Source organism: Lacerta agilis, chromosome 5 (assembly GCF_009819535.1).
Source record: "Lacerta agilis isolate rLacAgi1 chromosome 5, rLacAgi1.pri, whole genome shotgun sequence".
Classification (NCBI taxonomy): Eukaryota; Metazoa; Chordata; class Lepidosauria; order Squamata; family Lacertidae; genus Lacerta; species Lacerta agilis.
This window is the reverse complement of record NC_046316.1, coordinates 80,056,283-80,080,852: the sequence shown is the minus strand read 5'-3', so window position 1 is coordinate 80,080,852 and position 24,570 is coordinate 80,056,283. Positions and strand designations below refer to the sequence as shown.

The 24,570-nt window shown below is 44.7% G+C and overlaps 1 protein-coding gene across 1 annotated transcript; it reads right to left on the bottom strand.

Annotated features, from left to right (window-relative positions):
- On the bottom strand, positions 1-24,195 carry LOC117046387. Its single transcript, XM_033148187.1, has 6 exons — positions 23,955-24,195; positions 12,863-13,016; positions 11,182-11,275; positions 3,076-3,194; positions 1,592-1,734; positions 1-202 (listed from the first exon to the last, which is right to left on the bottom strand). The coding sequence occupies exons 1-6, from the start codon at positions 23,963-23,965 to the stop codon at positions 1-3; spliced, it is 723 nt and encodes a 240-aa protein (XP_033004078.1). The 5' UTR covers positions 23,966-24,195.
- Positions 24,196-24,570: the final 375 nt, after the last annotated feature.

Sequence of the window (24,570 nt, the reverse complement as noted above, 5' to 3'; positions counted from 1 at the left end):
TTACAGCTGCCTGTAGTTGTCATGAAACTCACAGGGGTTCCGCTGGAGCACGAGAGACTCCAGTGGAGTGTGTCTCAGGGCACACAGCCCATGAAGGGTCTCAATGTTGTTCTCATCCAGGGACAGATGTTGAATCGCAGGTAGTTTTGGCAGCTGCTTGAAGGATGTAAAATGATTTCTGCTGAGTTTCAGCTCTTTGCATCTGGAAAGCACATTAAATGTGTGCGATTGGTTATTACATGCAGGGAAAAAGAAATCCCAACTTACAACAACAAGGGTTTTTTTGGGAGGTTATTTTTTTAAGTCCTGAAAATGTAGACAATGATTCTTTTGTAAGAAGCAATTCAATGGACCCCTATACTGATACTATCTTACAAAAGGCACCAGAAAATGTGCTAATTAGTCTCCAGTGCTGCAAGAACTATGCTCAAAGATCTGTTTGCGAAACGGTCAAGACTTCTTGTGAGGACCATATCAGCTTGGTTTCACATTGCATTTCTCTGACACTCTTCCTGTGTCAGTGAAGGGGCTCATTTGGAAAACCGTTTCTTGACACAATTAGCCAAGATGTCAACAGCCACTTTGCCACTTTGCTTCCTCTTTCACAACCTGCAGCAATTAAACCCAGAAGTCTCCAATTAACCAATGTGTGGAAAAACTCCCTTTCTGATAAGACCACACAGAGACTATTTGGTATCGCTGCAAGAGCTATATGTCTCCCAGCCTTGAATTGCCTTTTTGTTTTCTAACTTTCCTTTCCCTTTAGGGGAAAAAAAGCTTGCCTTGGTTCTTCCTCCCTCCTTGCAACACAGACAGCATCTTCCACTCTTCACTGCCTCTCACCTGGCTGCCTCTCTCAGGTTGTTTATATAGCACCGGCTACGCTACAGCTTACAGATCCTGAAGCTGAGGCTCCAATACTTTGGCCACCTCATGAGAAGAGAAGACTCCCTGGAAAAGACCCTGATGTTGGGAAAGATTGAGGGCACAAGGAGAAGGGGACAACAGGACGAGATGGTTGGACAGTGTTCTCAAAGCTACCAACATAAGTCTGACCAAACTGTGGAAGACAGGAGTGCCTAGCGTGCTCTGCTCCATGGGGTCACGAAGAGTCAGACACGACTAAATGACTAAACAACGCTACAGCTTGGGTGTGCTACTTTCTGGGATGATGACATAATGTTCCAGTGAAACAACACTGTGAATAAGTCCTGCAGAAGCCCCAGCTTTGCACAAACTCTCAACCATTATCCCCACTTTTTTCATTCAGACTGGCAAACTGTGGTTGCCAGGATCAGAATAGTCTAGGATCTTATACCAACTCCAAACTGTGGTTCAAGTTCCTGGCTTCTTTTCTGAACCAGGAAACCCTAGTTTCCCAGTTGAATAAAACTTGGTTGAGTGCAATTTCTAGTGGCCAAAAACCACCTCTCCAGATGGCGCTTGGAACAAATGATGTATAACGTGATCTAATGATTTAAACCTACTATAGTAAATTGCTTGCAATCGTGACTGCAGATGCATGGGGTATATATAGTTCTGCTATTAACTTAGTTAATGCTTGGAAAAGTCCCAATAATAATCAAATTACCTTGGCAAGCATATGGCACTTAGATCTGTCAAGGAGTTGTCCACCAGCCAAAGCCTCTCCACTCGGATTAGACGGCGGAGAATCCTTTTGCAGTTTTCTACCTGGTAAAGGTCTCCCAAGTCTTGGTACGAAAGATTTAAACTCTGGTGGTGGGAGGGAATTCAAAGAACACACAAATAGATTCCATTTAGCTGAATAGTCAAGTGGAGATCTTTTGCACACTGGATGTTTATGACAGCATCAAGACCAAACTAGACAAGAATGCATCTCAGGTCTTGCAAATAGCAACTGCAGAGGACCACAATATGGATCTGAGTAATTTGGTGAGGTGGGAGGGTTAACCCCACCATGTTCTTTTCCCAAGAAAAATCTCTTCCAAAACTGTTATTTACTCTGTTGGGAAATGCATATCCCAGCTCCGAGGTGGTCTTGGTAGATATTCATGGGGAGGCGGGGGCGGGAATGGTACAGAGGAAAGGGTTAAAATGCCCCCCTGTCACAGTTCCAGTATGGATTCCCAGATTCCATAGGTCGATTGCAAATGTTTAAAGGACACGATAAATGTTTAAAGAGAGCACATCTCTGTTTTCATATCCCTCGGTTTTCATACAATGCAAAACCCTCCTTATTTCTAAGCAAGATGACTGAGCAACTGCGAGGCTCATTCTGAGTTAATTTGGTTTTTGCATATAGGCTCTCTGTTATACCTATAACTGCTAACAAATTAGGGTGACAAATTTGACAAGCTGAATTTCGCCGCCTCCTTTGGCAGAGGTTTAAACTACCTGACAGGGTTGAGAATCCTGTAGTAGTAGTAGTAGTAGTAGAATAATAATAATAATAATAATAATAATAATAATAATAATAAACAATTACTAAAGTGAATAAAATAAAATAAAAAATTCCTTCCAGTAGCACCTTAGAGACCAACTAAGTTAGTTCTTGGTATGAGCTTTCGTGTGCATGCACACTTCTTCAGATACATGCATCTGAAGAAGTGTGCATGCACACGAAAGCTCATACCAAGAACTAACTTAGTTGGTCTCTAAGGTGCTACTGGAAGGAAATTTTTATTTTATTTTGTTTTGATTATGGCAGACCAACACGGCTACCTACCTGTAACTAAAGTGAATAAAGTTTACACACATCTGTAATCTAAAAAGATGGGGCACAAATGGAAATTTGATTAGGTAGGAGGATGCCATGCTTAAGTACAAACTTCCTTCCAGGGACTGTCTTGTTGTGATCTATTAGCTGCTATGGGAACCTTTTTTGGCAGAAGTGCAGGATACAAATTCTTTAAATAAAATAATTTTAAAACTGCACTGACAGTCCTATACTTTTTATTCAGAGTCAGAAACAATCCTTTAGGAGTCCAATGACACCCACTTCCTTGTAAGAGTGTATAGGAATGCAGCCTGAATGAGATATTACTAACAATATTTTTTTAAAAATAAAACCCACAATCTTAGAAAAGTCCTTACCACACAGTTTTCCCAGTTCTCTTGCAGCCTTTGTTCCCATTTCTCATTCTCTGTCAGTTTTTTTCTTGCACACAGAGTGTGATGCTCTCCTCTGAAAAAAAGCTCTTCTTCAGAAGGTCCTGTTCAAAAATATATATATCCATCTCAATGTTTTTTTTTAAAAAATGTTTTTATTAAGTTTTATGGGGTTACGAAAGTACATACAGCATCTCTGCTTTCAGTCCATAGAGTCCTTTTCTACAGATCAGTTATACTCAATGTGAGACACTAATGTTATAGAAACTTTAAGGCTGTGGCAGAGGAGAGGTGGGGAGAGAGAAGGGCATCTCAATATTATATTCCTATCATTTATATCTTAGCAGAGGGACGCGGGTGGCGCTGTGGTCTAAACCACTGAGCCTCTTGGGCATGCCAATTGGAAGGTCGGCAGTTCGAGTCCATGTGACGGGGTAAACCCCCACCACTCTGTCCCAGCTCCTGCCAACCTAGCAGTTCGAAAGCATACCAGCATGAATAGATAAATAGCGAAGGTAAATAGTGTTTCTGTATGGTATGGCACTCATCACAGGGTCCTGTCGCGCGAGAAGTAGTTTAGTCATCCTGGCCACAGGATCAGGAAAGCTTTCTGCGGACAAACGCTGGCTCCCTCGGCCTGAAGTGAGATGAGCGCTGCAACCCCATAGTCTGGACTTTGACTGGACTTAAATGTCCAGGGATCCTTTACCTTTACCTTATATCTTAGCAGAATATTTCAAAGCTTAGAAACATGCAAGAGGGGATATGTGTACATGTGTGTGTGTATCACACACACACACACACACACACACACGTATACAAACACACATATATTTATAGTGCCTTACACCTCAAAAGTTTCAAGGCCGCTTACACAAAACACATACAAATAGCATACAAGCTAGGGCTGCCTTACGTCTGAATCTTCCCAGACTTTACCGGGATTTCAAAGGCGGAATAGACACCTGGAGGAAATTTCCAGAAAGTGGCTCTTTGTCCTGGATCTTTGGATCTTAGGCAAGTCAATCTAAAAATCGCATTTTTAGCTCAACAACTTTTGGTGTGTCCTTTTTGAAACATGGCTCACTAAAAGCAATTGCGATTCATTGCCTACAATTGATGAGTGGCAGGCGAAGATGGTGGAATATGCCGAACTGGCAAAACTGACCGGCAGGGTCAGAAACCAGGATGACTCGAGGTTTCAAAGAGATTGGAGTAAATTTGTGGAGTATCTAAGATCGAACAGAGGAAGTTTAAAAACACTTGTAGGACTGGAATAAACCTTTGACAAAGACTAATAAGGATGTAATATGAACTGCGCGACAAAACTGGACTAAAAAACCTGTTGACGTGGAGGAGGGGAGTCAGTGCTCGGCAGAGCTATAGTATTGCATTGTCTATTAGATATGATTATTTGTTGTAATTTGTTATTTTTTGGAAAAACAATAAAAATTTATTATTATTAAAAAAAAAAAAAGCAATTGCGATTCAAAATTTGCACCGCTAGACTAGTAGGAGCCACTGTTAGAACAACCAGCTCACAAAATCAAACCCAGACCAGCAGACAAAACATCAAAGATTTAATTCCTGGAGGTAAAGCCTTGTGCCAAAATGATGATTCTCCTGCCAGGTGGACTTCCCTGGGAAGACAATTCCATACTTGGAGTACTTTGTGAGAGAGAGCCATTAAGGCTGAGTGCCAGGTGTTCAGATCGCATTACTGCACACCAATTCTGGGCTAGTTACACTGGCCTCCTTTTGGGTTCTAGGCCCAATTGGGCCATCTTTGGCCTTTAAGGGAGACATGGGTGGCGCTGTGGTCTAAACCACTGAGCCTAGGGCTTGCTGGTCAAAAGGTCGGTGGTTCGAATCCTCGCGACGGGGTGAGCTCCCGTTGCTCGGTCCTAGCTCCTGCCAACCTAGCAGTTCGAAAGCATGCCCAAAAGTGCAAGTAGATTAATAGGTACCGCTCCGGCGGGAAGGTAAATGGCGTTTGCGTGTGCTGCTCTGGTGTTGGTGTTCTGTTGCGCCAGAAGCGGCTTAGTCATGTTGGCCACATGACCCAGAAAAAACTGTCTGCGGAGCGGACAAACGCCAGCTCTCTTGGCCTGTAAAGCGAGATGAGCGCCGCAACCCCAGAGTCGTTTGCGACTGGACTTAACTTTGAGGGGTCCCTTTACCTTTACCTTTGGCCTTTAAAGCTCTAAACAAGGGTCAGTAAACAGGATCTGAGCTCCCCCACAGGCCACTCTGAAAAAGTGCTCTGAAAAAGTCTTTATTTCCCATTGCATACACACGTATTTGCTTTCTCCCACTGTCAGCCTCTGTGCAAACAGAGGTTTTTGATACAGTAAAAAAGCAAGCCAAATTCAAGAGTGGGATGACTGCATAACCATGCAGTTTCCCATATCTTAAGGATTTTCTCATATAATCTTTCTCATATTTATTGTTTGTCAACAACAGTGAATAAAATAACTGGTTGGGGATTAGATCTTGGGACAGCTGTGTCTGGCAAAATTGATCTCTATCTAGGTCCTAGAAAGACAGCATTCAAATGGAAGTTGGGACGATCATGGATGCCTGCATTGTTACGATAATGTATTTGCCATATTGGATTGCCTTCAAGATTGCTTTGGGGGAGAAAGGGATGATGACGACGGCTGCCAGGAAAACAAATTGGAATTCTTTCAACTGATTCTCATTGCAAATTACTTCTTATCTCCGATGCCAGGTTTTTATTCCTTTCTGTTCCATGATTTCTTCATACTTCCTGATCACTGGGATAGTAGTATGTATCAGCTGCAGGACCATACACAGATAAACTGCGTGGCTCCAATTGAACATGATAATTGGGGCTGCCAACTGATCAATCAGCTACTATTTAACCAACCAATTAATGGATCAATTAAGGGACCTATGGCATGGTGCCTGGAAAGCCATAAAGGCCATAGGATTTGCAGTTCCTCCTCTCCATGGGTGGAAAGCGAGAGATACAGAGAAGATGATCCACTAGGTCTCCTCACTGCAGGTGTGAAAGCCTCAGTGGCTGTCCGTCCTCTACTGTCTCTGCTCCTCTAGCGGAGGGCAAAAAGGAGGTGCCCTGTGTGTGTGTGTGGGGGGGGTGAGTTGGATTTAGGGAGGCTTGTCCAAATAATAATAATAATAATAATAATAATAATAATAATAATAATAATAATAATAATAATTTTTAATTTATACCCCGCCCATCTCGCTGGGTTTCCCCAGCCACTCTGGGCAGCTTCCAACAGAATGTTAAAATACAATAATCTATTAAACATTAAAAGCTTCCCTAAACAGGGCTGCTTTCAGATGTCTTCTAAAAGTCTGGTAGTTGTTTTTCTCTTTGACATCTGGTGGGAGGGCGTTCCACAGGGCGGGTGCCACTACCGAGAAGGCCCTCTGCCTGGTTCCCTGTAACTTGGCTTCTCGTAGTGAGGGAACCGCCAGAAGGCCCTTGGCACTGGACCTCAGTGTCCGGGCAGAATGATGGGGGTGGAGACGCTCCTTCAGATATACTGGACCGAGGCCATTTAGGGCTTTAAAGGTCAGCACCAACACTTTGAATTGTGCTCGGAAACGTACTGGGAGCCAATGTAGGTCTTTGAAGATCGGTGTTATGTGGTCTCGGCGGCCACTCCCAGTCACCAGTCTAGCTGCTGCATTCTGGATTAGTTGTAGTTTCTGGGTCACTTTCAAAGGTAGCCCCACATAGAGCGCATTGCAGTAATCCAAGTGAGAGATAACTAGAGCATGCACCACTCTGGTGAGACAGTCCGCGGGCAGGTAGGGTCTCAGCCTGCGTACCAGATGGAGCTGGTAGACAGCTGCCCTGGACACAGAATTAACCTGCACCTCCATTGACAGCTGTGAGTCCAAAATGACTCCCAGGCTGCGCACCTGGTCCTTCAGAGGCACAGCTACCCCATTCAGGAACAGGGAGTCTCTTATTCCTCCAGAGTGGAAGGTAAAATATGCCAGTCCTGGGTTGGCATACTCATTTTCTCTTCCACGGGGACCAATGGGAAGTAAAATCCATGAAAATCCTCAGCTGGTAGAAAGTGGGGGGAAGGAAACACCCCCCCTCCTGAAGAACCCACATTTTCTAACCTGCTGACACAAGCTTAGCTTTGGATCTGGCAGTTCCACAATCTTCGTATCTCCCCCTTCTACTGGTACCTGCTTTGCATTGTTCTGCCACTTTAAATAAATGTGTTTGCTGCCAAAATCACAAGGCATGTGCTTTACTATGGTACTGAGGAAGGAGTAAGATGATTGCTTCTTATGAAAGCTCCCAACATTCTGTAACATCCTAGCATGGCTCATTTCTTTGTTGTAAGCTGCGTCAAGTTTACTAAGAAGATCCATTAATCAAATACAGCATTTGGCTAATAACCAGAGCTGATCCCAAATTCATAAAGGTGGAGAGGGAATGTTTGGCAGGAGGGGGGATGACACAAATGGAGTCGTTTTTCCGGGGACTGTTTTTCCAGGTGGCAATGGCACAGTGGACAAGTGAGACATGATACTCTCTTGATACAGTTTTCTCTGACCACCCCCTCTGGCACTGCTGAGCCTGTTCTGCACTTTGGTATAAAGGTAAAGCGACCCCGACCGTTAGGTCCAGTCACGGACGACTCTGGGGTTGTGGCGCTCAGCTCGCTTTATTGGCTGAGGGAGCTGGCATACAACTTCCGGGTCATGTGGCCAGCATGACTAAGCCGCTTCTGGCAAACCAGAGCAGCGCACGGAAACGCCGTTTACCTTCCTGCTGGAGCGGTACCTATTTATCTACTTGCACTCTGACGTGCTTTCGAACTGCTAGGTTGGCAGGAGCTGGGACTGAGCAACGGGAGCTCACCCTGTCGCGGGGATTCAAACTACCGACCTCCTGATCAGCAAGCCCTAGGTTCTGTGGTTTAACCCACAGTGCCACCCGCGTCCCGCACTTTGGTATACTAGAGAACAAAGGGCAATGAAAGAGGCTAGACCAGTGGCTCCTAATTAGGGGTTTGGGGAACCCTGGGGGTCCATGGTCCTATCCTTTGCCTCTCCTCCAACTAGGTTTTTTGTCATTTTTGCATGGTAATATCACAAATTCTGTGATATTCTGTTTTTTAAAGTGTACCTCAAATCCTTTGCTTATTAGGAGCTACCCGACATTTTGTTCAAAAAATTGCTTTGCAGAGGTAACTACCATAGAGATATCAAAATTTTCAAATGTAGGGGGTCCGTGGCTTCACTTTTGAAAAAATAGGGGGTGCTCAGTAATTGGCTAATTGGGAACTCCTGGGCTAGACAATCCTTGCCCCTGGCTTCTGAAGCATGCTGAGGGGGTACCATCATCATCATCATCATTGAATATGTTAGATACATTGTTTGCTCTGTTTCTATTGTGACTGTCTATGGCTTTAAACAATAAAGTTTAATTCATTAGTGCTGTTATTATTGTTTATGAATCACCTTTTACATACGTCTCAAACTGATTTACCGATATACCATAAAAACAGAACAGCTAAAAATAGTCTAAAACAGTACAGAAACAACTGAAGACAGAATGGAGACCTAAGGCACAGACATTTCCACCTTGCTGGAAAAGCCAGCCAAAAGAAAAACCAAACAACTTCAAATGTTTCTACAAAGTATGGATTGTGGGTGCCTGTCATATCTCAACAGAGATGCTGTTCTACAGCATGGGGGCAACCATACTGAAGACCCCCACCAAGTTACTGTGAAGCAGGCTTCTGATATTCTGGGGGCTGTGGTGTCTATTTTTCTAGAAAATGAGGTGCTAGAACTTAGCATGAGTGCCCCCCTTGTTCTTTTATAATAGCACCTGAGAACTGAGTTTCGGCTGAAAGAAAAGCCCTGCTTGGGAGAGGAAGTTGTCTTGGCCATCTTGGAAGAGGCAGTGATTCAACTTCTATTGAAAAAGCCCACCCAGGATCCATTGGTTTGTGACAACTTCTGCCTGGTCACAAATGCCCCCTTTGGGGGGAAGGTGATTGAGAGGGTCACGGCAGGACAGTTGCAAGCCAATTATCTCGACCCACTTTTAATTCAGGTTCTAGCCTGCTTGTGGGACTGAATCGGCCTTGATCACCCTGATGGATGACCTTTTTCGGGAGAAGGAATGGGGATTGAGACCCTGTTGTTACATGATATCTCAGCAGCTCTTGATACCATAGGCCATGATATCCACTTGAGTCGGCACAGTGAAATGCATGCTGGCGGCTCTGTTTTACGTTGGTTCTGATCCTATCTCTGGGATCACTTTCAGAGAATGTCATTGGATGATTATCTGTCTGCCTCCTGGCAACTGTACTGTGGGATACCATAGGATACCATCTTGTCTCCAATGCTATTTAACATCTACTGTATATGAAGCTGCCGGTCAGTAGGAAATTTGGGGCTGATGATACCCAGACCTATTTTTCTATCACTTCTGAACTGGGAGAAGCTGTGCAAGTCCTGGGCCAATAAACCCAGTCTGAATCCAGGCAAGATGGAGGCACTGTGGGTGGGCAGATCCTGAGCCAGGATAAATGGTATATTGACCACTTTGGACAAGGTCATACTCCTCCTGAAGAAGCAGATTCATAATCTGAGGGCATTCCTAGATCCATATCCGTCACTAGAGGTCCAGGTGACCTCAGTGGCTAGGAATGCCTTTCACCAGCTTCCAGCAACAACCATTTCTGGACCAGGGTAGCCTGACCACTGTCCTCCATGCATTGGCAACCACCAGGTTGGACAACTGCAATGCACTGTGTGTGTGGCTGCCCCTGAGGTTGATTCAGAAATTGAAGCTAATGCAAAATGCAACAGTTCGATTGCTTACTGGGGCAGAATATTGCCATCATGCTGTGCCACTGCTGAAAGAATTGCTCTGGCTACCAATTAGCTACTAAGCTAAAGTCAAGGTGCTAGTACTGGTGTACAAAGCCCTATATAGCTTGGGACCAGGATATCTAAAAGGTCATCTCATCTTTCATATGCCCAACTGATCTATATGCTCTGAAAGAAAGAGCCTGCAGGAGAAATATTTAACAGGAGGAAGTTCCAAAAGTAGGGAGCCTCCTTCCAAAAACATCATCATCATGGCGGACCCACCCTGTGGAACTCCCTTCTGTTACATATCAGACAGGCACAGTTTCCATTGGCATGTCAGTGCTTCTTAAAGACTTTCCTTTTTTCAGCAAGCCTTATGGATATTTTTTTAATCCCAGTTTCTATCGGTACTAGGTTTGAAATTGCTTTCTATTTTAAATTGTTGCATTTTTTCTTACTGTTGATGTCCTTACTGTTAAATAGCTTTGAGATATTTTATCAGAAGCAAGTCATAAATGGAAACAAACAAACAACAGTGATGGCTACAGATTTTTTTGGACTACAAATCCCATCAGCCTGAGCCAGCACGGCCGGTGTCCAAGGAAGTTGTAGCCCAACAATGTCTGGAGGACACCAGGTTGGTGAAGGCTCTGAAACACAGAGAGACATCCAGTTATCTGCTAACCATGAGCTCCCATTGACATGATAGCAACAATCATTCTGGGCTATTAGTCAGTGATCTGCCTAACAGGAATGGTTAGGGAAGCCTTTTATTATATATTGATACGTGTTGGAAGCTTCCCAGAATGGCTGGGGCAATCCAGTTAGATAGGCAGGGTACAAATAATAACTATTATTATTATTATTATTATTATTATTATTATTATTAACCATGCAAACAGGCCAATTGCAATGCAAACAAGCCTACTTTTAACATGGAACCCTGCTGAATAAATTTTGGCCCGCAACAGACAATTATTTAAATCTTTTGATTTATCTACTGGTTGGACCAATTAAACACAGTCAGTTCACCGAAAGGGGCAACCTCCTATGGGAATGCAGAGGTACACCTTCACTGAACTCACAGATCAGTCTGTCTGCACAATCCTACGGCATGTTCGTTGAAGCACACATGAGCTCCAAAGCAAGGCACCTGCCTCGACAATTCACATTTCTGCCATCATTCACACCCCACTATCTCCTAATATCCCGGAGGCTACAAGCCAGATTCTTTTTCTATACCTTCTCTCACTCGGGGGCAGCGGATTTGGTTCCCTTGAACATCATGCTCTTCTAATTCATGCCAGGTGAGATACTTGAAGGAATCTGATGGAAGCTTGAAAGAGGAGAAACCAAAATTAGGAATTATTTCCCTGTTCTGCCAGATACCTTTTAATCAGCACGAAAATTTCAGACTGTTTCCAAACAGTGGACATTTTCAATGCATTTGAAAGAAAATAGCAAAAGCAACTTAAAAGGATGACACAATTATTAGGGGTGGGGGGGGGGTGTCAGAAAAATCAGGATGATTTAGCGGTCTCCTACCCTATATTGAAGAACAATGTCAATAACGGACTCCATTTGGCTCAGCCCGGCCCCCCAAAGCCACAGAGCATAGGAGCCAAGGTCCCTCTGCCCCCCAACATATTTGAGGGGGCTAGGCCTCCCTGAAATAGATCAGCATTGCCATGGAAATGGTGTGTGTGAACCATGTCTTGTGATCAATTATGCAGGGTGGGGCTTACCTGCCCCCCCCAGTATTTAATTCAAATTGGCACCCCTGTCACAGAGTGCTCTGTTTTGTGTCAATACAACCCTATATTTCTCTAGGTTCATGCACTTTGCCAGAAGTGAAGCTGTCCAAAACATTGCCTGTAGAGCATGGAAGAGCTCTGGATTGTTGTTGTTTTTTTGTTAGAGCACAACAGCAGAGGATATTTTTAAAACTGAAAATACCACCGGCAGCTTTGCAATGGAAGTCTTGCTGCAAACCTTTAAAGGCTTACTGGGAGGTCAATAAGCCTATTTGAGGACTCAAATAACCACCAGAAAGCAAGGCTAGTGAGAAGTCGCAAAGTTTTTAAAAGCGTAAAAGCAAGAATACGTACCACCTGACCACTTCTTAATTATTTTAAGGCAAGGCTGAGAAACCTCTGGTCTGTGGTCCATGAGGGAGCTCAAGTTGGCCCACAAGGCCCTTTCCTTCAAACCATGTCCACACGCCCAGCAGCTGACATACGTAACTTGTGGCATCATCTGATGGGTGACAGGACAGGATTAAACCCTGCATAGGCTACACATGCCTTTTCCTAGCAACAAACAGGACCAAGTAGCCAAACTGAGCTCATCAGCTGACGCAGAGGGTTTAAATCCTGCTCAGTTCAGCAGAATTCCATGAAAACTGGATGATGATGAAGAAGAAGAGTTTGGATTTGATATCCTGCTTTATCACTACCCAAAGGAGTCTCAAAGCGGCTAACAATCTCCTTTCCCTTCCTCCCTCACAACAAACACTCTGTGAGGTGAGTGGGGCTGAGAGACTTCAGAGAAGTATGATTAGCCCAAGCAGCTGCATGTGGAGGAGCGGGGAAGCGAACCCGGTTCACCAGATTACGAGTCTACCGCTCTTAACCACTATACCCTGCTAAAACTAGGGGGGGGGGGAGAAGAAGACTTTATTTTCACAGCACCTTACAAGGTGCTTTGAAGTCCTTACTCAGGTGGATCTGAAGAGGCAATCCATCTCTACACACACCCAAATTGGTCACCCTTACGTCTTCTATTACAACAGACAGTCTCTTGTTTCTGATGGCTAAAACTCAGGGAGAATGTTTGCACTATCATGCTGCAGAAGGAGATGCTAGTAGTGAGGTTACCATCAACTTGTGCTTCTTTCCACAGAACTCAGAACCAGAATGCTTACTGGAGAGGCAATGCCGGAATCACAGCTGGGCGGGCGAACCCCTCTGCTCCTTGACGATAATACTGGCAAAGGGATTTCTGTATCGCTTAGATCGGAGAAGGGCGATGAATGGTTGGTGCGCAATCTAAGCCAGCTTGCGTTCAGACCTGAGGAGCTTAAGAAGATCACATTGTAAAGTCACAGAGGGGTCTCCTGGTCTGGTATCAGCAATCAGGCCCAGGGCACAGGGGTGGGAAACACAGAGGCACAGCTCACTGCTGTGAGGCTGGTGTGCACAAAGTATAGGAGCAACACGCAGAGTTGAAAATGATCTTGTTTCCGCAGAAATTGCAGAGGTGGGTCAGAACCACAGTCCACTTACTCTTAGAACTCTGCATCCAAGATGCATTTGGGTTAAAGACTGGTTCTAACATAAATGGAGAACCTGTGGCACGAACCTTGATAGCACAGGATTCTAAGCACATTCACCCAAACATGTTTAGGCGTCTCCTTCAGACCCACCTGCACAACATGAGAAGATCAAGGGGGGAGTAGATGGGGCCAACATGCATGGGATTCTTGGAAGCAGGGCTTGTGTGTGCTTCCCGCCCCCTACCTTGTACTCTCTGTTCATGTTGGGAATTCCCTGTTCAGGCACAATGCCTGAACAAGGCAAAGATGCTTCCTGGTATCAGGTGAGGCTCTTTGTATATTTAGCCCAGCATTGTCAATTCTGATCAGCAGCAACCTCTGAGATCTCAGTGAGTGGTCCTTTTAACTTCAGGTACTATGGGTTGAACTAGGAGCCTCCTGCACGCAATCCTGTGCTTTGCCACTGAATCCAGGACCTGGCATTGTTAGGATGGGCCTCTGTAACATCACCTGGCACTGCACAAAGGAAGGGAACTGTTAGATGGCCAGCAAGAAAGCCTCTTAACAAGGACAGGCCAGACCCTGACACACCCTGATCCTTATGAAAGCTTCTGGATCAGGCTTGTTCATTGACCAGCGCAACTTGCAAACTCTATACTTCCATTTTGACACTTTCCCCTTTTTGCTGAGATAGCTCAGTCAGCAGAGCATGAGACGTTTTTTTAAAAAATGTATTTTTATTAAACATTTTCTTGATTTACAAAGGTATGTGCAATGTCTCTCTCGTATTTTTCCCCCATGTAACTTTTTTTTTTACAAGTCGGTTTCATTTGTTGAGACATTAGGAAGAAAAGGGGGAAAGAGGTGGAGGGGGGAAGGATGAGTGGGGGGTGGGGTCGGGTGGCAATGTTTCTATTTTACTTAATATATGTGGGGTTTTGTGTCAGTGTTGCTTGTGTAGGTTCTCTGTTGTTCGCTTGTTCCTTTGGTGGTGAGAGAGGTTGGGGTTAGCCTAGGGTGTGGCTGTTCATTTGTGGTTGGCTGTGGTGGTCTTTGTTTTCATGTGTGAGTGGGGTGGGTGGGTGTTCTGGATCAGGTTAGCCATATTGATTTGTATGCTGTTGGTGGATTTTTGTCGTTGTCTTGTTGGGCTGTGTACGTGATAAAGGAGAGCCATACCGGGGTGAAGGCGTCTTCTATTTGTCCCCGTGTCAGTTTCAGTTTATTGGTTAATTTTTCTAGTAAGGCTGTTTCCCATACTACTTGGCACCATTGGTTCATGTTTACTCCTGACAGGTCTCTCTAGTATCTGGTTATGATGTTTATGGCTGCTGAGAGTAGGTGGGTTATGAGTTCTTTATGGTGTAAGCACAAGACTTTTAATCTGAGTTGTGGGTTCAAGCCCCACATTGAGCAAAAGATTGGGCTAGATGGCCCTCACAGACCCTTCCAACTCTACAATTCTGTGATTCTATGATTCTCTTCTCCACCACTGACTTTATTGGAGCCGAGTCTGACAGATAGCACTTTATGCATGCACCAGATGAGTTTATACGGTTTGTTATTTTGTTGGGCAAGAGAACTGAAATTGGTTTATTCTTTATTGCATAAACGGTGCAATTTTCAAGGTTGTGATTTCAAGCAAATGAACATCTCTAAAGGCGCAGAGAAGTCTATGGAGGAATACCTTGATAGATATTCATGTTGATCTTTAGTAGCACAGTCGATTCAGCAAACCACACTCCGGTTATTCTACAAGCCCCATGATCTGTCACAAAACATGATTATAACAGCTGCACAAGGGAGCAGAGGAAGACGTGCAACTATAAAACGCTCTGGTAAGAATGGTAATGGAACCTTCCTTCTACACGAGAATGTAAGGCCAATATAAAGTACTAAGTGGCTTCAGATGGAAGCAGTGTTGCCATTTGAGAATACCCTTGAACAGAATCGTAAGTTGCTTCGGCAAAACTCACCTTTTGGAAATATCCGATAAAAGAGGTTCTGCCAAATATTCCACATGCTCTTTAAAGCAATGCTTCTCAAACTCCCTAAGCTCAGGGGGACCCTTCCCATTCCGATTTGCCTGACATAAACTTCCCGTGCACTGTGGCAAAATTTTGGCTTCCTCAAAGGCATGCCATCTGTTTACACAGGAGACAAGCTGGGCGTGTGCTAGGCATCGAAAAGAAAGATCCGTGGAGGTGGACAAGCTGCAGGCCATGCCTACTGTCTCCACCCCTTGGCCTTTATGTACTGAAGCATGGATCGTGAACCTGTATCCCTCCATTGATGGTCTGCGGTGAGTCCTAAAACATCTGAAGAGCTGCAGGTTATCCATGCCTACACAAATGGTACTGCTTGCACAGTACATACATCTGGATGACTCCAGGTTCCTGTTGACATGGTCTTGATTTGAACCTTCCATTTCCCAGGGTTCTGGACTGTGTACACTTTTGCTCCATCATGGCCCCCCACTAACAAAGAAGATGTCCAACGTCACAGAAAAAGGAGAAGATTAGATTTAGGAATCACCCAAGGAGAGAGTCTCTATCACAGAAGAGAATATCTGAAGCAACTGCCATCAAAGACTTCCATGGAAGGGGAGCACCAGGGACCAGTTATGCATTCATCCTCTGCGGCTGGGGAGATAGCTCTCTCCCGCACTGAAGAGGGAAGGGATGCTTCTCTCTCATCCTCTGAACCTTTCTCTGGTACCACACCAAAGTCTTGAGCCTTAAATTTTAACGCTTTCCAATGTTTGGTTACAAGTGTGAACACAAGGCAACAAAACAGCAAGAAAAATGTTAAGAGGTATTCTAGTTACGGATTACAAGCAATAATTATTTTGGGTTTATTTATGAAGTAAGACTTCAGGACTCACATTTGTTGTACACCACACTGAACTCCTTGGAAGAAAGGTGGGCTATAAATGCCACCTTTTTGGCCAAAGGTCACCCAATGGACTTTGTGGCTGAGTGGGGATTTGAACCCTCGTCTCCCAGGTTCTAGTCTGACACTCTAATCATTACACCACACTTAGTTCTCTGGAGGCTGGCAGCAGAGAAGACCTAAGGTCCAAAATTCAAGTGACAATAAACTGATGGATCAACATACCAAGTATACTTGTGAGTCACCACATATCCAAAAAGGTTGGGAACCACCTGCTGTATGTTAGAGCAAGCTTATACCTAGGAGTGTCACTGTGAGCTGTCCAGGGTCCTGACGACCTGCAGCCTATTCTGGATGTTTACTGCACTCAGCCAGGACTCCCCTACAAACCCTGGCTTGGATCAAGCACATGGTCGTTTTACTAACACATCCTCTGAATCTCACATTTCTTTTGTTTTATACATGGCCTGACTTATATGAGCATAAATTTAGAGTCTGACAAACATCTGTGTATGTGTTTAGGTGTTTAGGATTGATTTATGAAGCTAGATTGAAAAACACTATTTACGTGCCTCTATTTCGAAGCCGATAATTTTTTTAATTTACTGTGCCATTCCTATCCGTGTAGCCACATTAGATTGTTGCTGTGCGCAAGGATTTGAAGCTGCTTTGAGTGAACTGTTCTGTGGGGGTGACTTTTATTAGCTTTATACAATATAATCATCTGATACACTGTCAGTGTCATAAAATATGTCATTATACCATGTCACAATGCACTTCGAAAATAATTCAGAATAGGAGAGAGGTGGTTGTTAGTGCAGTGTTATAGAGTTGAGATGATGATGATGATGATTCAAATATTATTTCCTACCCTACCCAAAGAAGTCAGGGTGGCATAAATTGCTTCTCTCTTATTTTATCAGCACAACAACCCTGTGAGGTAGGTTTAGCAGAGTGATAGTGACTAGCTGAAGGCTAGCTTCATTGCGAAGTGGAATGAGTTGCTATTATTTTACAGTTCCTTCCACATTTAATGCCACCAGGTGGTTACAAAATGGAATAGTTCACTATTAACATTACCCAGTTCTGATCAGGTTTCTATGGGGATGTTTTCCAAGATGGAAGTCTGGCTGCAGCAGTGATATTTTCTTAAGAGACTGAGGCCACTTAGGAACAATTTAATGAACTAATAAGCATCTAGACAAAATTCAAAGGAGTTATCGGCTTGGACCTGGATAGGCCTTCTGTGTCATCCCTTTGCAGCTTCTTTTCTGCAGAGTCAATCCCAAAATGGGTTTAACCAAGCCTAGAGGAAAACCATGGATGATGGTGTTGAGGAACATCCAGAAAGTTCCCAAAGACCCTCATCTAGTCTAGCATCTTATTCTCATGGTGGCCAACCTGATTTCCATGGGAAGCCAGCCAGCTGGCAGGATTTGAGTGAAACAACTCTTCCCCACTTGTGATTTCTTGCATACTTGTGATTCAGAGGCATACTTCTTCCAAGAAGGTGTGGAAGGATTGTGAGCTCGGTTCATTGCTGGGTGCTGAAAACAAATTCCCATACTCCAAATGCGCTCCGAGGCACCCTTTTCTTTCACTCTAAGCGTTTTGCCCTTTTGAAAATGGCTCTGGTGGGCAGACCTTGGGATTCTAGCAAAAAACCAAGCAGATCCGACAAGCCTCAAGTCTGCCTGCCCCCGATTTAAATTATAGTCATTTGCTAAAATGATTTAGTCTACAAATGCGAGATTGAAAATGCTACAGCAGGGATACCACAGGTTCAGTTGCAGATATTTAATGCTAAGAAAATGAAAAGTTGCAGTAAAGAAAGAAGAAGATAAAAGAAGAAATGAAGATAAAAGAAAAAACGACAGCTGAATGAAGAAGCTGATCTGATAGGATGATATTCAAATATGAAGCCTGCTGCAGACTGGCTCTACAGTTATGCGAAAGAGTAACTGGAGGGAAAGAAACAGGATTGAGCTACACCAGCTCCTGGCTGGCAAAATTAAATCTCTAGTTTGTGTCGGTGGATCAGCAAGGCACAAGTTTTCCCCTGGTCTGCACTAGCATGCCTTGATACTCACCCTCTTCCAAACCTATTGTTGCTGGAGGTCCCATATTTGGAAGGCTAGATAAAAGCCATGGGAGCTTCAGAGAGATGAATCAGACATTAGATCTCCTTCTCCAAGGTCAGAGCTCTCTCTCTCTCTCTCTCTCTCTCCAACACTGGAAGGAGAGAGCCAATGTATCCTATGGCCCCAGGGATGTATCTGGTTGAAAAGAATGCTAGACTAGAAAGGCCTTCGGTCCAATCCAGCAGGTATGTTCTTATGGAGGCAAAGCTAGTGGTGGGGCCCTACTTCCCCTTAATTGCATGGATGGATCTCCATGTGTATAATGCACAAAGGCTATAGACTGACCTGCCTTAAAACATCTTCCTGCGCCTGCCTTTCTGCCTGCTTCCTTCCCATCTGGCCTTCTTGTGTCTTCATAAATGAACACAGGTGGCGAAAACACCACAAGCCTTCTCTGCACTCTTCTTATCCCATAAGGCTGCCTTAATACCTCTATCCATTGAAAGAAGCTAGAGAGTGTGAGACCATATCTGGAAAGTACAGGACACAGACAAGCGGAAGGTCATAGGTTCCATCTCCAGCTAAAAGCATCACAGGCGGAAGTGCCATGAGAGGCCTCTGGCTCAGATTCTGGGAACTTGCTCTCTTTCATACTAGACAGAGCTGAGCTAAATGGAGGCTGGGGAATTGGTGCTGCAGGGCAGGTATATAAAAGATACATTCAAGGTGAACAGCATTTCAGCCAGCAAGATGCTGAGCTTCAGCTGGTTGTATTTTCACACCTCATAATATTTTAAAACTCCAGGTAAGGTGATCGGTTCAGCTAGATGGCAATTTCCCCCTCGCTCTCCTTTTTATTATCACCTCTTAAGGGCGAGTTTAACTAATTGTGGCAGTAGAGGCAGGATGCAATTTAAAACAATTACAGCTTACCATATTTTAAACTACCGTAGCTTTCTGCCTAGATCGGAGAGCACTTTGGCTCGGTCTGAATCTCCAAACAGGCCCTCTGGGAGACGCGCTTTAGATGATATCAACCATTAAGTGGAGAGGGGGGAAAAAGATTCATGCTGTCTGTCTTGGCAGAGTTATTTCCCTCCTTTTGCCCACAGTGAGAAATTGGTTGTTACCATAAATCACAGGCCTTACTTCTAGAGAGGAATTCATACCACTAATGCTCTCACAGAGACCTGCTATGCTCATAGCTCTAGGCCAGGAGCGGGAAACCTCAGGTCTAGGGAAGTGGTGTGTGTGAGAGAGTGGGTTATATGTGGCCCTCCAGTTCTATCTATCTGGCCCTCAGGAATCTCCCTAGGTCATGCTCCTTCACATCCCACATCCCTCAATGGCTTGGCTCAGCCCCGTCCTTGCATGCTTTTGTCTGGCTGGCATATTGAACTGCAATAATGCCTCTCACTTGTTTGGATAGAGAAAGGTGTGCAGCAAAGTCTCCACGGCATGGATACAGCCTACTATACAAAATCAAGAGACATACCTGTTGCTCCACTCGCTTTTGCCTCTGGGCACACTTATCACTGGTATGTGGCCCCGGAAAGGTTCCCATTGAAGGAATGTGGCCCTTGGGCTATAATATTTATCCCTCCCCAGTCCTACGCCTTTTCCTCTTTCAGCCCCCTGGTAATTTGTAACAGGAGAGGTCTCTCTTTAGGTTGGGACTGCTGATATTTGAAGATTGCCGCAAGTGGATCTCTGGGGACAAACCAGATGAGAGGTAGTTCATGTTCACAAATGCATGGCCATCTCTGTTTGGGTATATGTGTGTGGGGGGGTTACAGGGGGCAATTGCTTGGTCCACATCCATGAAGAGGCCACATCAGCATTGATAATCAACATTGGTAGACAGGGACTGCGATGTTGTAGCCAACTCCCCTCCCTACTGGCAAGAATCTCACTAACGAACTCCATAAGCCTAATGGGGAGAAAATAATCACAAAACAAATTCAACTATAGTATGATAATGTCCCCTTGCCATGAGCCAACTAAATTAAACACACCTTAGAAACACAAACTTTCATATCAACAATTAGGCTGCATGTTTTAGACGTGAAATTGGGTACTCTCACACTTCATCAGCCAGAAAGCAATTGGTCCCCTCTCTGCGCTTTCTGCTTCTGCTGGGAGGACTCACTTATCAGATACTACAGAGGGATGTAAAAGATTTGAGACCACTGCACATAGAATCCTGAAGAGAACTGACAACAATGAACTGGTTGAAGATTTCCCACATGTTACCAGAGCTTTCTGCCCTTATCCAGCTCTGCCCATTTGAAGGAGGAAAAAAAAACGTTCTCCAAATTATCCTTTATTAAAAATAGATTACGGTCAACAGTGCTGCACTCAAGACTGTCATTATCTTTTTCTCTTTTCTGAGAAAAATTACTTTTGATAATCCGCTGTCTGAATTTGCTGCCAAGTAATGTTGGATGGGCGAGGGGGGAGGGGAGGGGAGGGGAGAGAAAAGAAGAAATTGTAAGATATACAGTAACCCAAATACAGTTTGTCATTATATGTAAAAAGAGAGAGAGAGAGAGGATCCTTTGCCATTGTTCTAGATGTTTATATTATGTGATAAGACATGAAAAGGGGATCCCATATGCAGAAGGACTGGAGGTGTGCAACACATTACAAGTGAATCCAATATACTATTGAATACAGTAACATATGGTGTCTGAAAAGATTATATGCATATTTGGGTGGGGTTTTTCCAGTGGAGAGAAAAATAATATTGACACATGGTACTGTGGGAAGGAAGGAGGTTTCAAATAAACATTCAGCCCCTCTCAGCGTCTTAAAAGGGGCTCGTAATCATCACCCACTGACTACAGTAACCAGCAGTTGCTTGGATGTGTGAATGAGTCGGCACCCAATTTCATATCATTCAAAGTCAACTTTTTAATGGAGACAATTCATCTGAGAGTCACTCAATACTGAGTAATCCAATGACCGGAAACATCTTGTCCAATAGCCTGCCAGCAACAGCTGCATCCGCGCAATACATTTAAAGCATCATCATACCAATTTAGACAGTGATGGCTTCCCACAAAGAATTCTAGGAGCTGTGTTATATTAAGGGTGCTGAAAGTTGTTAGGAGGTCCCTATTACCGTCCCAGAGCTACAATTCCAGTATAGCCCAACAACCAATGCCTTTCCCCAGAGAACTCTGGGAATTGCCACTTTTTGAGGGGCACAGGGATCTTTTAACTACTCTCAGCACCCTTAACAAACTACAGTTCCCAGAATTCTTTAGGAGAAAGCCATGACTGTTCAAAGTGGTCTAATAGTGCTATAAATGTTTGTTGTGGATGTGGCTCAAGTACCACCCTCTGGGGCAGCAGAGAACAAACCTTTGTCCTTTTCTGTCTGATAGCCCTAGGATGTCCACCTTCAATTTTTCTGAGGGACGAGGGAAAGCATTTGAAAAGAATCAGGGTCATTTGAGACCACAGGAGTGGATTCTCCAATAGCAAAAACCCACAGAGATAAGAAAAGAGAATCACACAGCAATGGAACTCCAGCATTGTCGGCTGAACACCAACTCCATGTGTGAAAGAAACAATGAGCAGCAGGCAACCCAGGCAGGGGGTTATCAAGAGAAGGATAACATAGCAGCTCTTCCTATTTGCACTGTGCTCTTGCTCCACATGAGCCTACTTACAATCGGCAGATAGAATTAGAGGGCTGCGTGTGGCGCTTGGTTTTTGCAATCTCAGTGGCGGGGATGAATGGAAAAACAATGCAGTGCTGTAAATGACTAGTAAATGTGAGGGATGTGAGGACTGGGAGGGACAGCTTGCCAGGTTAGGACTGCTAGCTTTGAAATACAAAATTCAGATGCCAGGGCAGAGCATGAGGACAGAGCCCAAAGCAGGCTGCTAGAAGGGTAGAGTTGGACACTTGTTCATCACCAAAAAGGGACACAGGTGGCACTGCCAATTGGAAGGTTGGCGGTTCAAATCCCTGCAATGGGGTGAGCTCCTGTTGTTCAGTCCTAGCTCCTGCCCACCTAGCAGTTCGAAAGCACGTCAAAGTGCAAGTAGATAAATAGGTACCACTCTGGCGGGAAGGTAAACTGTGTTTCCGTGCGCTGCTCTGGTTCGCCAGAAGCGGCTTAGTCATGCTGGCCACACGACTCGGAAGCTGTCTGCGGACAAATGTCGGCTCCCTCAGCCTATAGAGCGAGATGAGCGTGCAACCCCAGAGTCGTCCGTGACTGACCTAACGGTCAGGGATACCTTTACCTTTATCTTTTTCATCACCAAAAAAAGAGGGCAAATGATGACACGGATCTGCATAATATTTGGATATGCTAATGCTTATGTAAAGATGCACATTTGTAAATGCTATAATGAAAATACAAGACCTCTCACCATAGCAGGGAAGAAGCTGTGCCTGCTCAATCTAACCGTTGGTGGGCAACTTTAAGGTCCGTCCTGCCCTCCTTTCTTCCCGTTCTTTATTTTTAAACTGGACTTGGACCAGACTGTAGCTTATGTGTTACCAGCTAAATAAGTGCCACATGGCCCCTTTAAGAGAAACAACTCTGACCAGGAGACCAGCTCCTGGAGAGCTAACCCAGTGGTGTGGCCTGGCTCCCAGGCCTCATGAAGAATAATGTCTGCTCTAGCATTCACTCATTTTTTGTGAGTTTCTGCGTAAACAGCAGAGGACGAAACACAAAACCACCCTTCCAATACAGGGCTGTACTCTGGCACCTGGCCTCCTTAGGTGGAACCCGATTCTTTTAGGTAGGTTTGGGAGCTAGCGAGTCTAGAGTTTGGTTGTGTGGCCAGTGCATTTTACCCAAAATATACCGCTTTAAAAGTCAAGCAGGTTAGGGAGGAAAAACAACAGCAAGCCTTCCCTATTTATGTTCTGGCCAGTACCTGAAAGCAGACCAACTAAAGAAAACTGCATTTTTTTCCTGGTCAGTTGACCATTATGTGAGATGGGATGGAAATAAATAGCTATGGACCCTCATCTATGAAGGTCTACGTTACACCAAAGTCCTTTTAACACTCCACAGTGACTGCTATTCTTCTTCTTTTTATTCTTATTTTGTTCTGCCCCTGCTGTTTTGGTGATTGCAGCCATCTCTCTTCTGCTAGCTAACAACCCAGCTTTAGCTTGGCATACTTTAGAGGAGCACATTCCAGGTCTCACCACCACCACCACTGACATTTGAGCCATTAGACACAGCAATATATCTTTGGGGCTTCATTAGAAGCTCCAACTATTATAACAGAACCATTCGGGAGCAATTTTACCAACGCACATACCTTTCCAACATGTGGCCACACCGTGAAGGATTATCCTAACATTGCGGCATTCATTTCTTTGCTGCACAGAAAATGTCTCTGACTTGCAATTCAGGCCCAATTAGCATAATTAGCCATATCGCATACAATTAGCCATCGCCGGCGGATGCAAAATGCGGACACCAGGCTAGTCGTCAATAATGTTAACAACTGTACATTTAATATCGCATCTGAGCGGCTGTTTGTACCTGCTTTTCATAAATAATCCATTTCTTCGAGGATGCTATTTGTCTTCAGTAATGAATAAGTGACATATTTCTCCTTCGCTTTCCCGGCACGCAGAACCAGCCTCAGCCATTCAGTGACTGCTAACTGTGCGTTAATATACAAAAAAGGAGATACTCAATCCTGTAACCCTATCTCGGTTTTTCAAAGTGTGTCAAGTCAATAGTGCAAAGACTAAAGTTACTCTCCTACTTTCAGCTGCCTACCTTTCAGACATGTTGCGCGGCTGCGTGAAGCTTTCAAGGCTCCCATGAAGCTATTTGCCTTCCGATAAAGCATCTCCCCCCATCTTCCCTCTTCCTGGCTGTGCAACACGGCATCCCTTTGACAGAAACACAAAAACCCCTTTGGGGTCTTGGCTGGAATTTGGATTCAGTGTCGCTAAGGAGACAGCCTGCTCGACTCGCGATGCTCGTCCACCTGAGGAGGTATTGTTACCAATCTCTTAAGTGCATCGAAGGATTTCCTGTGTGGTTCCAGCCAATAGCAAAGAACCCTTTATTTCCTCAGGAGTTTTCTAGAGGCTGGCAACACACACGAGGTTATACATCAGTGTTTTTCAACCACTGTTCCGCGGCACACTAGTGTGCCGCGAGATGTTGCCTGGTGTTCCGTGGGAAAACATGGGCTGGCGGTTGCGGCACTGGCGGGAAGTGGCGACGCTGCTGCTAGTGGCAGGTGGGCCGGGCGCGTCTCCCTCTCGGCCCGCGGCGGCGGCGGGCGCCTTTGACTATGAGCTGCTCCTCCTGCGGCGGAGCCCGCGGAGCACCTTCCTGCCCAGTGCTCACGTCTTCGCGGGCGGCGTGGCGGACGCGGCCGACT

Excerpts from the sequence above, each read along its gene's own strand:
- LOC117046387 (XM_033148187.1), bottom strand. Across the intron at positions 1,735-3,075 it reads AGAACTGGGAAAACTGTGTG|AGTTTAAATCTTTCGTACCA; the intron begins GTAAGGACTTTT and ends TCCCACCACCAG. Across the intron at positions 203-1,591 it reads AGTGCCATATGCTTGCCAAG|ATGCAAAGAGCTGAAACTCA; the intron begins GTAATTTGATTA and ends TGTGCTTTCCAG.